We start from the raw sequence: 13,473 nt of genomic DNA, 5'->3' as shown, positions 1-13,473 counted from the left end.
TATCTATCTTCCACTCTGCTCCCATCTTTATTCATATCTCTATCTTTACCTCTAGATTGATTTTTATTCCTGACAATCTTCCACTCTGCTTCCATCTTTATTCATATCTCTATCTTTCCTTCTGTCTCGATCTCTGTCCCTATCTATCTTTGGCTTTGAATTTGAAGACAGTTTCCTTCAAGTAGTTTTACTTTTTTTTTATAAAGTAATTTTCAGCGTCCTCTTACAGTTTATTTTAATACATTTTATGAGAGAACCCGCGTAATGCTTTTAAAGGCGGCAGCATAAGTTTTCAATTGCAAGTCATTCAAAACCGAAAACAACAGGAATTTTTTTTTTTTTTTTGGTTTTTGTTATAAACACTAATTGTCTGAGTGAAGTGATTCATATCAAATTTATTCTTTTTATATCGAATGAGCGAAGAAACAAGAGAAAAATGAATGAAAATTAAATGTAAGCAAAAATTCCAGTTTGACGATGGCAGCACCGTAATAATAACTTCCCCCCGGGTTGACCGTCAACATGCAACTTGCAATACCAGACGCAATGATCTTGATTTAACTACTTTCCATACATAAGCAAATGCGCCTATTTGTAGATAGCTATATATATATATATATATATGTACGTGTATTTATGTTCGAAGTTGTCCTCATTTCACAATTAACCCACATGCTAGGAAACTGAAAAAATTTTATACATGCCTTTGCGTTCGTATACCGTAAGCCCTCAGCCAAGAATATTTATATACGTATACATGTGTTTTACATATTAAGTTGGCGGGAAGGAATAACTTTCGTAAACTATTTTTAATTTACTCTTTGCTCTTTTTTTTTGGATTTTTTATCGCCTAACAGATTGTGCCCAAATCGATTTATATGAATTTCTAACGGAAGCTGAACTGCAGCATTACTATAATGCCGTCAAGTAAGTGTGTTGCGCTTAGTCAGCTGAAATATTTCATATTTTGTATCTTTTATTTATTTTGTTTTTTTGTTAACAGGAATGAACTTAAAATTACGAATGCTTCGCAATTTAAATATGCCACAGATGAGGACCTTAAAAGCATTAGTATGTCACGGCCAGAGATACGACGTTTGCGTAAATTCTATGAAAAACATTTCCCCCACGGTTATCTTAGCAAAATTAAGCGTTTATTACAAGCTCCCACAGCTATCGTGAAGCGTGATGAATCTTCGGGAAGCGGGGCAGGTGGTAGTACGGGCACCTTGGGCAATGCCTCTTCAACGCCTGGTAATTTGAATAGTTCTTCGGGAGCGATTAATAAAAACAATAGTTCTCCGAGTAAGGCGCCCAACAATAAACATATAATACCAGCTGATGCCATTAGTGTTAATAAGAAGGTAAAGGTTCCCTTCATTTCATTTCTACATTTCCTCAAATGCAGATCGTAGAACCCATAAAACATATATTACGCATATAAATAAACTCCTTGCGCAAAAATTAGTTGCTTTATAAAACATACCTGACGTATTCAAATTCCCCGAAATTTTAAGTAAAGATAACGTAGACCTTGATGGTTGAAGGATAGAAGTTTCGGCCGGCCTATATCGAAGCCTAAAGAGATGGATGACAATTTACAGACCTGCAGTTTTCTTTGTTTTTAACTGAATCACGCTGCGAAAAAAGGCGGCTGACTCTACAGAAATGATTAAATTGGCTTCAAATGAAAATTCAGTAAGCTACGAAACAGTTAGAAAGTGGCCTGCGAGATTTTGAGCAAAAATTTGCAGTCAAGAAAATGATGAAGACTTGCATACGTCCGTCTGTCTCCTGCAAAAATAACCAAGAAAATAATTTGCAACCTAGGCTGGGAAGCTTAAACGCATCCACTATATTCTCCAGGGCGGACCACTTTCGATTAGCACTGATTCAGGTCGAAATAGTCATATTTAGATTTGGGAAAATGAATCGATAGTTATTTTCGGCAAGTTTCTACCGCGACCGCATCCATAAGCTATTCGATAAAAAGCAAAAGACCACAAGTGATGACGGGGGTACATTTCGATTATTAAGCTTTCTAACAAGCGTATTTTAAGTACAATTGAATTTTATCAAAAACGAGCAGGAATTTATTTGTACACTTGTCGCATAAATATGTCGAGTCAATGTGTGTAAACGAGTAAAGGGTAATCGAGAGAGGTTTTCTTTATTGCGTTATCTGAAGACAACTTTACGATGATCGAGTAAAGAGTAATCGAGTGAGATATTCTTTATTCTTTTTATTAAGTTATCCGAAGATGAATTTTGATTTTAAGCCTTCGCCTAGAATGTCAGATTTTTCACACTTTTAAAGCTTAGATTTCGTTATTGTTTTTTATAATAATCAGGAGTCAGGAACAATCGCACTTGAATAGGCATCCAAATGACGGCTTTGTATCACGGATTAACTCTATCCGTCCACCTGTGCAAAGGTTCTTGGAAAGCGTTTTCTTACTCCATCGGCGTCGGGCATCGCGGGAGTAAACTGTCACGCTAGAAATCCACGTTAAACTTTTAGACACCTTTACCATCTATAGCATATTATGTAGTACTTGATGATATTTTGCTGTTAATTGATTGGGTTCTTATGTTTATTGTAGCTGGGTACCGGTGAGTTTGGGATTGTGCAGCAAGGTGTTTGGACCAACGGTACAGAGAGGGTAAGTTCTGAACACATGTACATCATTTGAGAAAAATTTAACAAAAATCTGTTTGCATTGTCAGATTCAAGTGGCTATTAAGTGTTTATGCCGTGAACGTATGCAATCAAATCCAATGGAATTTTTAAAGGAGGCTGCAATTATGCATTCCATCGAACATGAAAACATAGTACGCTTATATGGTGTTGTCCTGGCAACCGATTCGTTAATGTTAGTCACAGAGTTAGCTCATTTACGTTCGCTCTTCGAGTGCTTGAAAGATGCCGGCTTGAGAGTCAGTTTTCTTACCGTTCCCACTTTATGTGAGTTTGCTTTGCAAATCTGCAATGGTATGCGCTATTTGGAAAATAAACGCTTGATACATAGGTAAAATGAAATACAAAAAAAAAAAAAAATTATTTATTATTAAATATAAATATTATTCTCTCTGTAGGGATTTGGCTGCTCGTAATATATTGGTATTTAGCAAGAATAAAGTGAAAATTTCCGATTTCGGTTTGTCGCGTGCATTGGGTGTAGGCAAAGATTATTATAAAACTAATTTTAATGTTAATCTTAAGCTTCCGATAGCCTGGTGTGCTCCCGAATGCATTAATTATTTACGTTTTACTAATGCCTCAGATGTTTGGGCGTATGGTGTTTGTTTATGGGAAATGTTCTCTTACGGTTTTCAACCGTGGGCGGCTTTAACGGGACTGCAAATTTTGGAAGCCATAGATGCACCAAACTATCAGGTAAATAATATTAAACAATTTTTTTTATGTTTTTAAGGTTAAGCGCGGTTTTTTTAATTGCTTTTCTATTTAAAGCGTCTTGAACAACCCGAATGCTGTCCCCGTGAATATTACAATTTAATGATGAAATGTTGGCAAGATGATCCTAGTAAGCGTCCAAAATTCAATGAAATCTATGAAATGCTGCCCGAAATGAAACCGGAACAGCTAAAGGCCGTTGATAACTGCTTGGAATCGAAAACTAAAGATCATTTGATTTATAGACAGAATGATATAATAACTGTATTAGATCGTAACACGGGTACGCCATTTTGGAAGGGGGTCTTAAATTCTGGCAAAACGGGTTTATTTAATCCATCGAATACAGTTGCTTATGTGGAGGGTTTGCCCACACTAAATAGGTATGAACGCAACATTTTTTTGTGTAAGCAATTTTTACGATTTTATTGCAAATTTGTAGAGAGTCCTTTAGTCGTAGCACCAGTGATCGTGCTAGCAGTAAAAGAAAATTGCGTACGGAAATGATTTCGAAACCACAAAATGATTTTAAACATACCGGCCACGTGGGTATTGACGGAGCTTCCTTTGGTGATATTGCATTTCTGGGATCGTCTCAAAACGTAAGTGCATATATGACAAATTCGAGACTTAATCAGATTGCAAAACCGGCACTAAGAACTAACTGAAGGTACTTTGTGGTTTTTGATCTTAGCCAACAATGTTCCAATTAGTAGAAAGGCGTGTGGTCGGAGATGTAGCATACAATCGTGACCTTCTCAGCTGTTCTATTTCGGAAAAAAAATATGTTTGATATCTGACCCGCGTCATCAAAGGACGTAGCAAAAAGTCTCACTAGAAAGTAATTCCGTGAACGGCTTTAAACGCAGTTCTAATTGGTCCTTACGGTTGCCTCGTGGCAGACAGCTTACCTTAAGGGTGACATTACCTTGCCTTCTACAAGAAGTTGCATATTCTGGAGAGGACGTGCCATTACCGTCAATTTTTTAAAACAGAAAAATTTCCGATTGGTTATAAATTGCCCTAAGTTGTCGTTGTTCTCTTAAGATCCGTATGCGATTTTGGCTGCTATATAATGACTCATCTACTTGAATATCGCATCAAGTTGGGACTTTTACATCTATTAGATATTATTGTTTCTAACTAAGTTTCTTAAACCGTCCATTAATTTCTGCTTCTTCTTTTTATTTATTTTATAGTATAATCACGTGCCCCGTCAAATTGTTACGCCGTACAAACCATCCGAGGATATTGAGCAAACACCGCTTTTACTGCCACCAACGCCCACTAGTCCAGATTCTTTACAGACTGCGTCTGGCTATTTTGCTGATGATAGCCAACACAGTACATCGACTATGAATCCTTCATTTATTCCATCAACTGAAAATACTCCAAAGAATTTTAATAACACTAATAGACAATCAAATACCTTCGAATTTCCTACTGATCACACGAATACAAACACGAATCCATTTTCTATGCATAAAGCAGGCGAAGATAATGCAAATATGACAATGGCTTTACAAAATAACAATTATGGCGTAGAAAATAAAGAACAATTATCTTGGCGCCAAACGCTAACCGCCGCTAACAGGCAAAGTGAAAGTTTCGACGAGCCTCATCAGTATCACGAGATATCAGATGATGATGAAATGACTCCCGATAAATTAGATTTCGGACCATCGTTATTAGATGAGATCAATTCTATGTTTGGTTCTATGACAGCAACGACCAGCACAACATTAACAACAACAATTACGCACAATAAAAATGCTGAAATTGATAATTCGAATACTAATACAAATACTCATAATAAACGTGGTGATTTTTCGGATCTAACCTCAAAACTTATACGAAAAAATAGTGCTGGTGCAACGAAGAAGTCTAAGAATTCTTGTGGCGTTGTAAAACCGATTTCGGTAAAAGATGAAAGAATTTTGAATCAAGCTATTGAGATTGCCAATGAAATTAGTGCCAGGTTGGCGATTTGTTTCAATATATATTAAATGTGCCTTTATATTTAATGTTACACTAATTTACAGATCTATGTGTAGCTTGGTTTCCGATCAACCGCCACCATCTACTCAAAGTCCTAAGCGTAAATTTAGTTTTCGTTTTCCTCATCTCAGCAATCATCCATCTAGTGTTGAAAAAACTCAAACAAATATTGGTTTAAACACGGCTGGCGTGGGCACAGCAAGTAGCACCAGTCACTTGCATACTTTATCACCAAATTCCAAAAAGAAGAACTTCACTGAGGAATTGAAAAGTATACCGGATTTGCAAGTAAGTTCACTAACACATGCATTCGATTTTTCCATTGACTTTATTAAGAGTAATTAAAATTTTTTCTTTTCTTGAATTTCTCTCTTTTTCTCTACTTGTGGTTTTGATGATTTTTATATAATTTTTCTTTATATATATATACTTTGATGAATCTTTTGTTAATTTAAGTGCTTTCGATCTATGTCAAGTGATTTGAATAATTTAACCACATCCACCTCTACTGTAGATATTCGTATACCATTGTTTGATAAGAAGAGTTCAGATTTTTGTTTTGAAAAATCTCGAGAAATATTAAGTCGCCCTTTAACGTTTGGCAGTCAAATTTTGGCTTCCGATAATACTAACAGTATACCTCCATCATTGGAGGAGTATAAAGATTCTTTTGCCTCAGTTGATCGTGGGGAGGATTCTCGCAAAAAAACCTTAAATGAAAATCTATTTGACATTGAGAATACATTAAAAGCCTTGAATTTGGATTTTATGCATACGTACACGGATCTGGATAAAACTGATTCTGACGAAACAATATTGAACGATCAATTTTCAAGCATAGTTTCTTCTATAGACGATGAGATTAGCAGTGCCGCAGGTAGTCTGAAATCTACAGGAGTATTCAATTATAATAATGGGAAAAATACTACGACGACCACTTTTGATTTTAATGCAGCCACTACACATTTGGACAAACATTTGCAATATATGAAAAATGCTCAGGCTAATAATCAAACTACTACTGGTACTGGTACTGTCACTGACAAATGTTGTAGTACACCGGATACAGGTTTCGCTTCGCGCGATACAATTTCTCTATCACGCCGTAGTAGTCAAAAATCGAGCTACAGTCCACAGGATAGCTACTTCAGTCCTTCGGCATGCAATGGAATTGCCGGTTTCCCTTTGCCTTATAAGAATGGTGCGCAAAGATATAATAATGAAAATGTGACTTCCCCTTTTCGTGGCTCGCAAATTACTCCTCATGAAAGCAGCACAATTTCTGTTTATTCACCTAAACAACTCACGCTTGAGGAGGACGATTCGTGCAATCGTGGGCATAGTAAGTTACGTTTGCGTTCCATGTCCTTTACTGATAATCTTAATCCCGTCTCGGAATCTTATAAATATGATAAGAGACGTGATCAATGTACCAAACATTCTCAGAGTTCCGACGACGCCACCAGCCATCGACGTCGTCAAATATATAAACCGCGATCAATTAAAGCTCGTACATTAAGGCGTTTAAGTTATAATCCTATAACGGCTGCCGCTACTAGTTCCTCATCGAGCAGTGAGGAGGAAAGTGTTCACAGCATTGACTGCAGTATAGCTCGTTCCGAATGCGATATACGTTCACGTGCTTTGATTTCCCTAAGTAAACGGCGACGTCAAGGTATGACACGTAAATTATTTGATGGGCCCCATCATGATGATCATGAACAGATTATTGGAGCACCAAATAAATTGTACGGGTCTAATGTTAGTATTAAATCAGCTCCTCATTATAACTATGGCTTGGCTAACACGCGTAGTGGTTTTAATTCTGCGACTTCGCGTTTTATGTATAAACAGCAAACTTATGATGAAAGTCTGCCCTATGATGAACGTATCTATGATTTCGGGGGCAGTGGGGCAGTGGCGGTGGCTAAGGGACCAAATCAAAATATCAACAATTCTAAAAGTAACGCTACCGCTTTATTCACAACTTCTAAAGTCTTACGATCAAGCGGAAATTCGGGAAATGCTGAATTATTCAGACCACTATAGGTTGCGACAGCCGAAGAAGTGGCCGAAGAAGATCCAGAACCAGATCCCGAATTTGATGTTAGCCGCTTAACTGGTCTCAGTCCTACTTCAAATTTAGCGAATGCTCTGCCCGAAACAAATCGCACACCACCTTCATCACTATCTCTAACGCAAATTAACAGCACTATGGCCGGGTGCAATACCGAATTTCAATGGCCCGAGAAAATTCATGCATCGACAGTGAAACAAAACGATTTACTGTGGCGTCAACAGCAACAATTAGATTATAATGCTTATAACGATTATCGTTCACATCCATCATCTACGCTTAGCTCTTCAACTTCGGATAGTGAACAATTCGAATATCGTTCTGAATATATGCCGCCACGTATACCACCCAGTCCGGCTCCATAAATTGAGGCATTAAATAAATAATCAATCGAATTACAAAACACAGGGTTTCCGTATTAGTGAGGCTGACTAATTATTACTTAAAAGCAATATTTGACGATAGCAAGGTTGATGATGATATTGAAAAATACGTTAAATTGACAATAGTTGTGCTCTTTCACTCGTGGAATAATGTCCTAACCAAACAAGGAGTGCCTTACAATATTCTCCCAATCATTTACTGAAAACAAAAAAAAAAAAACAAAAAAAAAAAGTTTCCCCCCGATCATATGCACATCCCGCCCTCATACTTGCATTTTTGCACATAAAAGCGCACTCACTTAAAAGTAACAACAGCACACGTTTATCGTAAAAGTGAAAGGAATATACAGACAATTGATTGATTGTATTTAGAATAATGCAAATGGAATTTGAGACTTGCTAACCTAGCTGACGGCGAATGTACGAGAAATGGACTTGTTTTTTTTTTTTTTTTTTTTTTTTTTTTTTTTTTTTTTTTACTCAAGCGGAGAGAAAAATAATAAGGTCGAAACATATTGGAGATATTGATTTGATCTTTTAAAATCTTCTCCTTCCTCTATAAAGACGTCTCTTTTCACGCCCGTCAAAGGATGGGGAATATATTCATTTTGTCCAAACGTTTGCAATATACAGAAGGAAACTTCCCATTCAATATATATAATCTTGATCAGCATGAAATTCTAAATCGATTTAAACATGTCCCTCTGTCCGTCTGTCTGTCTGTCGTTCTCCTGTTGACAAAAAAACAAAACTACCGGCTTGCAATTCAAACTTCCTGCAACGTTCAAACTTCCTACACGCAATTTTGTATGGGAGACTCGCCAAATCTGTCAAAGGATACACGTAAACTGAGAAAAACTCTGTTTTCCAAAGGGGAATAAAAAATTGATTTTTTGCTCATTGGTCACAACCTGCGGCAGATAAATCTATAAAAGTTTGATCTGATAATCTACAGGGGATGCAAAATACGAAAATGGAAATAAGTGATCAGGCCTATTCAATATTATGGCTTTTTTTCTTTGTTTTTTTTTTTAGGGTAATGCTGACGGATATAAAAGATTCGCTTACAACGGAGCACAATTTTTTTAATTTTTTTTTATTTTTTTTTTTTTTTGGTTAATCAAAAAAATCCGGTCACAATCCGCTGTGGTTTGCAATAATTCCTTGCGATGGTGGAAAGGAAAAATGTAGACTTTGCTTAATCTTTTGCTGAACCATTTGATGGCATTTACTTATTCCATACTTGGATACTTTTTGCATATAAAAGTTTTTATGCCTTACCGTTTGCGATACAAAGGTATTTTGCGCGAATGTATGCAACACCCAGAAGAATTTGAGATAGACCCGTCTTTTCTTGTAAGCTTGTCTGTCTATCTGACTGGCCATCTTGTTTTTTGTGTTTAACCTACAGCTCTTTCGAGGTATTTTGATGAGATTTAATACACTGACGTGTTTTGCCCTAATGGCAAATGATATTAAAAATGGTTCGGACGGGATTACTTTTTCGACCATTTCTCATATGATATATTACTATTATATAAGGACCTTATCTATAAATACAATAACACGTTTCATAGAACGATAAAAATGACGCCAAATCAAGTGAGTTCTTCAAATGAGAAATCTCTGCTGGATACGGTATACAGCACGCTGTATAACACGCTGTAACTCACAACTGAATGCACCAAACAAAAAACAGCAAAAGAATTTTTTTTACTGCGAAATGTACAGTATGTAAATGTACAGTATCGGAAATTGTTTGATCGATACTTTACGAGAAATCTATCAGTGCAGCCATCTACCGAAAAAATAATGGATTTCTTTTTCCCCAAACTAATGTTATTGTGAAAAGTTGTTCTAGAAAGTACTATAGGGTAGAATAGATTAGGTTTGGTTTCACTATAATTTTTATCGCAAGCTTATTACAGCTACAAATATTTCAAGTAGTTCCTGCTTATTTTTTATACAACAATTCTTAATAATAATAATTATTAAACATTTTTTCTTATAAGAAATTCTGTATGTGTTTTGAGCCTATTAATTTTCTCTTATCAAAATGTAATCTTCCGATGACTTGACGTATACCTCAAAACAAATAAGAAATTAAACAAAAAAAAAAAATAAAAAAAAAAAAATAAAAATTGAAAAAAGTTAATTTTCTTAAAAAGGTTTAAAAAGGAAAAAACAAAAAAAAAAAAAGAAAGAAATAATAATCAAATTATTAATAAAATAACCAAAGAGTTAAATGTTAAACGATATTCTAAAAGTGAAAAACTGAATAAAAGGTAATTTGCAAAGCTACGAATTTCTAAAACGTTAAAAAGGTATCCATCTCCTAAAGTATTCCTTAAAAATAATATAATTAAATAAACTAAATACTTACAATTCTCATGTTACAGTTGTGTGTGTGTCTGTGTGTGTGTTAATTAATTAATTAATTAATATTTGCATTTTATTCCAGAAAAAAAACTTAAAACAAAAAATTCCAAATTTAATGTTAAGATGTTTTCATAGAATATTTCTATATTGAAATACGTGCATACACATATATATTAAAGATCAAATATATATATATTTAAAAATTAAAAATATAAAACTATTAACTATTAAAAAAAAGAAAAAAAATTTTTTTATAAACTACAGATAACTAATTCTTTTTCTTCCTTTCTTGAACTCGTATAAGATACTGTAATATTTTCCAATGCTATAGGGTTGTTCACGGGAAAGTGTAGAGCAAAAAAAAAAAAAAGAAAAAAAAAAATCTACGCGGTTGTATTTTATTCTAATCTAATAATGAGAAATTCGTTTAAAATTGAATGCAAATCAGATTTCTACACTTTTCAATGAACACTTTACGTATATGTAATATGAAGGCACTTGATTTTAACAGAATTTTATCTTTTTTTTTTTTTTCTTAACACCATAAGAAAATTTATATGTATACCAATATATATATATAATATATATATATATATTTATTATTTTTATTTCAATTTTTTTACTTTTGTTTCTTTGTCGTTTTTTTTTTTTGTTTTTTGTTTTCTTCTTCTTATATTTATTTGTTATTTGATTTAGGAAATTATCGGTGAAGAAGGTCGTGAAGCGTATAAAAGCTTAATAGAACGCAAACCTTTATTAAATGCTACGACCGCTGCTTGCTTATTGGGACAATTAGATCCACATATCGATCGTCTTAATATGACTAAAACCTTGCCTAGACGTTCTATGCAACGCGATGAATTTTGTTTAAGTCACGGCGTTAACAATTTCACGACTTCGCCTAGATTTAACGGTGATATTGATAGAGATTTGATGATACCACCGTTACAAAATGCTCCACGTCCTACTACGTTGCCAACAAGGGGAGCGGCTAATCGAGCTCGAAAAGTGGAATTAGGTTTATTACCTTCAAGTCCGCAACGTGATAGCGTCGACAGTAGTCACAGTTTTACGGCTGCGAAAACATCTGATAATATTTCACCTTGTGAGAGTCCCAGCTATGTAACAAATACTGCCAGTTTCAAATTGCCCGATTCAATGCCAGCAGACTTGAATCCTCTGCCTGTACCGCCGAAGGAGGGTAAAAAACATATACAAACAAATCCTAAAAGGCATGTACGTAAATATCCCTTAATACTGCCCGCTAATGGTGTACAACGTACTCTCAATAAAGTGATTGGAACTGAGAATACAAATCTATGTAATATGGCTGTAACGGTGAATATGACGCCCAATCTTTGTATAAAAAAAACTTCGCAAATTGCCAGTCCCACATCACCGTCAGCGCCAGCAGCAGCAGCAGCAGCAGCAGCGGATTATGAGAATTTTAAAAATAATGAACGAAATTATCAAAATGTCGATCATTCGACTACGGATGATAGCGCCTCTCTACAATTTGAATCCATATTGGAAGCGGACTTTAATAAGGATCAAGTCTTGCATACACCAGATGTTACAGATGGTTTTTACAATTTCTCTATACAAAAGGAACACTATCATAAAAGCAAAGAAGTAGAATACGATCCGAAAAAACTTACCGGTTTGTATGTTAATGAGGATGAATTAAGAAATTTGGATATTGATGGGAATTTGGAAAAATTGAAGGTGAACGCTACTGAACATATTAGGAAAATCGGAATTCAAAATGGTATGAAAATGAAAACACCACCAAAACAGGAGGAACAAATAGTCGAGAAATTAGATGAGATTAAGACTCAAACAACCACCACTCTTAAAATGCCGTCACCTTCGTCATTGAAGGTGACAGAAAATTCTGAGGAAAATCTTGACGATGAATTTAAGAGTCGAATTTCACCGCCTGTTGGTAATGCGAATCCGAAACGACTGTTTTATGTTAAAACTGCTAAAAATGAGTTGGCCGGACATGCTTTATTTCAAAAAGTACGCGAATCGGCCGATAAGGCCTCGGCAGTGCAAACATCGGATAACGAGGCACAGCGTCATTCTACGCAAGTGTTGAAAACTGATATAACCGAGGGGGAATTTTTTACGGCCGCTGTTAATCGTTTAGGTGCCTCCAATTCGGTTAGCTGTGAAGATTTGCTTGAATTCGCGGACAAAAAACCAAAAGGACGTGAACGTGGTATTGATTCTGACGAGGTACGCATTATGGTGAAAGTTTTAGGAAAAGATGTAAGTTTATCTTGCAAAAGTATTTGTTTATCAATTAAGTTGTTCTTTGCTTCCCCATAGGCTACACCGGAACGTTGCTTGGCCTCGCTGGAATTCATCAATTGGGACGTACATAAGGCCATTAAGATTTTAAAGTTACAAAATATTTTAAATACATTAAATTTAACATTGGCAGAGACTGTTGATCACTTGCAAAGTTGTGACTGGGATTTACATACAACCGCTAGACGTCTCAAAATCATGAAAGCTTGAATTTTCTCCATAAAAGCAAATCGCTTACGTTACAATAACGACTGCAACAACAAAAAAGGAGTTTTGCGTTTATAAAGCCATTTAGAATTTTGTGAGTTTTTAGTTTGTTTATCATTAATTTAATATTTTCATCGATATAGTTATTCTTTATGTGTTCTCTACTATCTATTCAAATCGGTGACCGCGGATGTTAAGAAAGCGTTCAGAAATCCCTTCTTGTCGTTGTCGTCCATCAGTGAAAGTATGGGACGGAAGAACTCCATGACATATAAATAACATTTGCCCTTGACGTTTGCCCTTCCAATCCGATATCTACAGTACGTAGGAAAGGTAGAGTAGATCTGCTCTCTAATTCCTGTTTAAAAAATAAAAGTAAAGCTGGAATAAAACCTGCAATCCAAATTTAAAAAAAAAAAATCAAAAAAATAATTTTAATACCTTTCAAAAGCTAGATTTCGATTCTTTGAATTAATTAACTCTCTTGGTGATAGCTTTTCCAATGTCGTCTTTAATCAGCAGCACCCAGATGATTATTATGTGGCATAAATTTTCAATTTTGTTCAATGCATAACACATTTAAACATGCCATAGTAAATTGTCCAAAAATGTCTGTCCCAGATATGTGACGCCGGGATACTTCAAGGTAATACCCCTTAAATGCAATCGCTTGTGGCAGGGCTGCACTGTTTGATATG

General features: G+C 35.3%; 1 protein-coding gene across 1 annotated transcript; it reads left to right on the top strand.

Annotated features, from left to right (window-relative positions):
* The first annotated feature begins 862 nt into the window (after nt 1–862).
* LOC119643833 (activated Cdc42 kinase-like) lies at nt 863–13,180 on the top strand. Its single transcript, XM_038043341.1, has 11 exons — nt 863–927; nt 1,004–1,364; nt 2,604–2,663; nt 2,728–3,029; nt 3,097–3,397; nt 3,473–3,798; nt 3,858–4,017; nt 4,615–5,393; nt 5,458–5,701; nt 10,949–12,526; nt 12,587–13,180. The coding sequence occupies exons 2-11, from the start codon at nt 1,074–1,076 to the stop codon at nt 12,776–12,778; spliced, it is 4,233 nt and encodes a 1,410-aa protein (XP_037899269.1). The 5' UTR covers nt 863–927; nt 1,004–1,073; the 3' UTR covers nt 12,779–13,180.
* Nucleotides 13,181–13,473: the final 293 nt, after the last annotated feature.

Source organism: Glossina fuscipes, unplaced genomic scaffold, assembly GCF_014805625.2.
Source record: "Glossina fuscipes isolate IAEA_lab_2018 unplaced genomic scaffold, Yale_Gfus_2 64775, whole genome shotgun sequence".
In the NCBI taxonomy this organism is placed as follows: Eukaryota; Metazoa; Arthropoda; class Insecta; order Diptera; family Glossinidae; genus Glossina; species Glossina fuscipes.
Note: the sequence above shows the minus strand (reverse complement) of the source record. Positions and strands in the feature narration are given on the sequence as shown.

Excerpts from the sequence above, each read along its gene's own strand:
- LOC119643833 (XM_038043341.1), top strand. The coding sequence starts at position 1,074 with ATGTCACGGCCAGAGATACGACGTTTGCGTAAATTCTATGAAAAACAT. Across the intron at positions 3,030-3,096 it reads AATAAACGCTTGATACATAG|GGATTTGGCTGCTCGTAATA; the intron begins GTAAAATGAAAT and ends TTCTCTCTGTAG. Across the intron at positions 12,527-12,586 it reads TGAAAGTTTTAGGAAAAGAT|GCTACACCGGAACGTTGCTT; the intron begins GTAAGTTTATCT and ends GCTTCCCCATAG.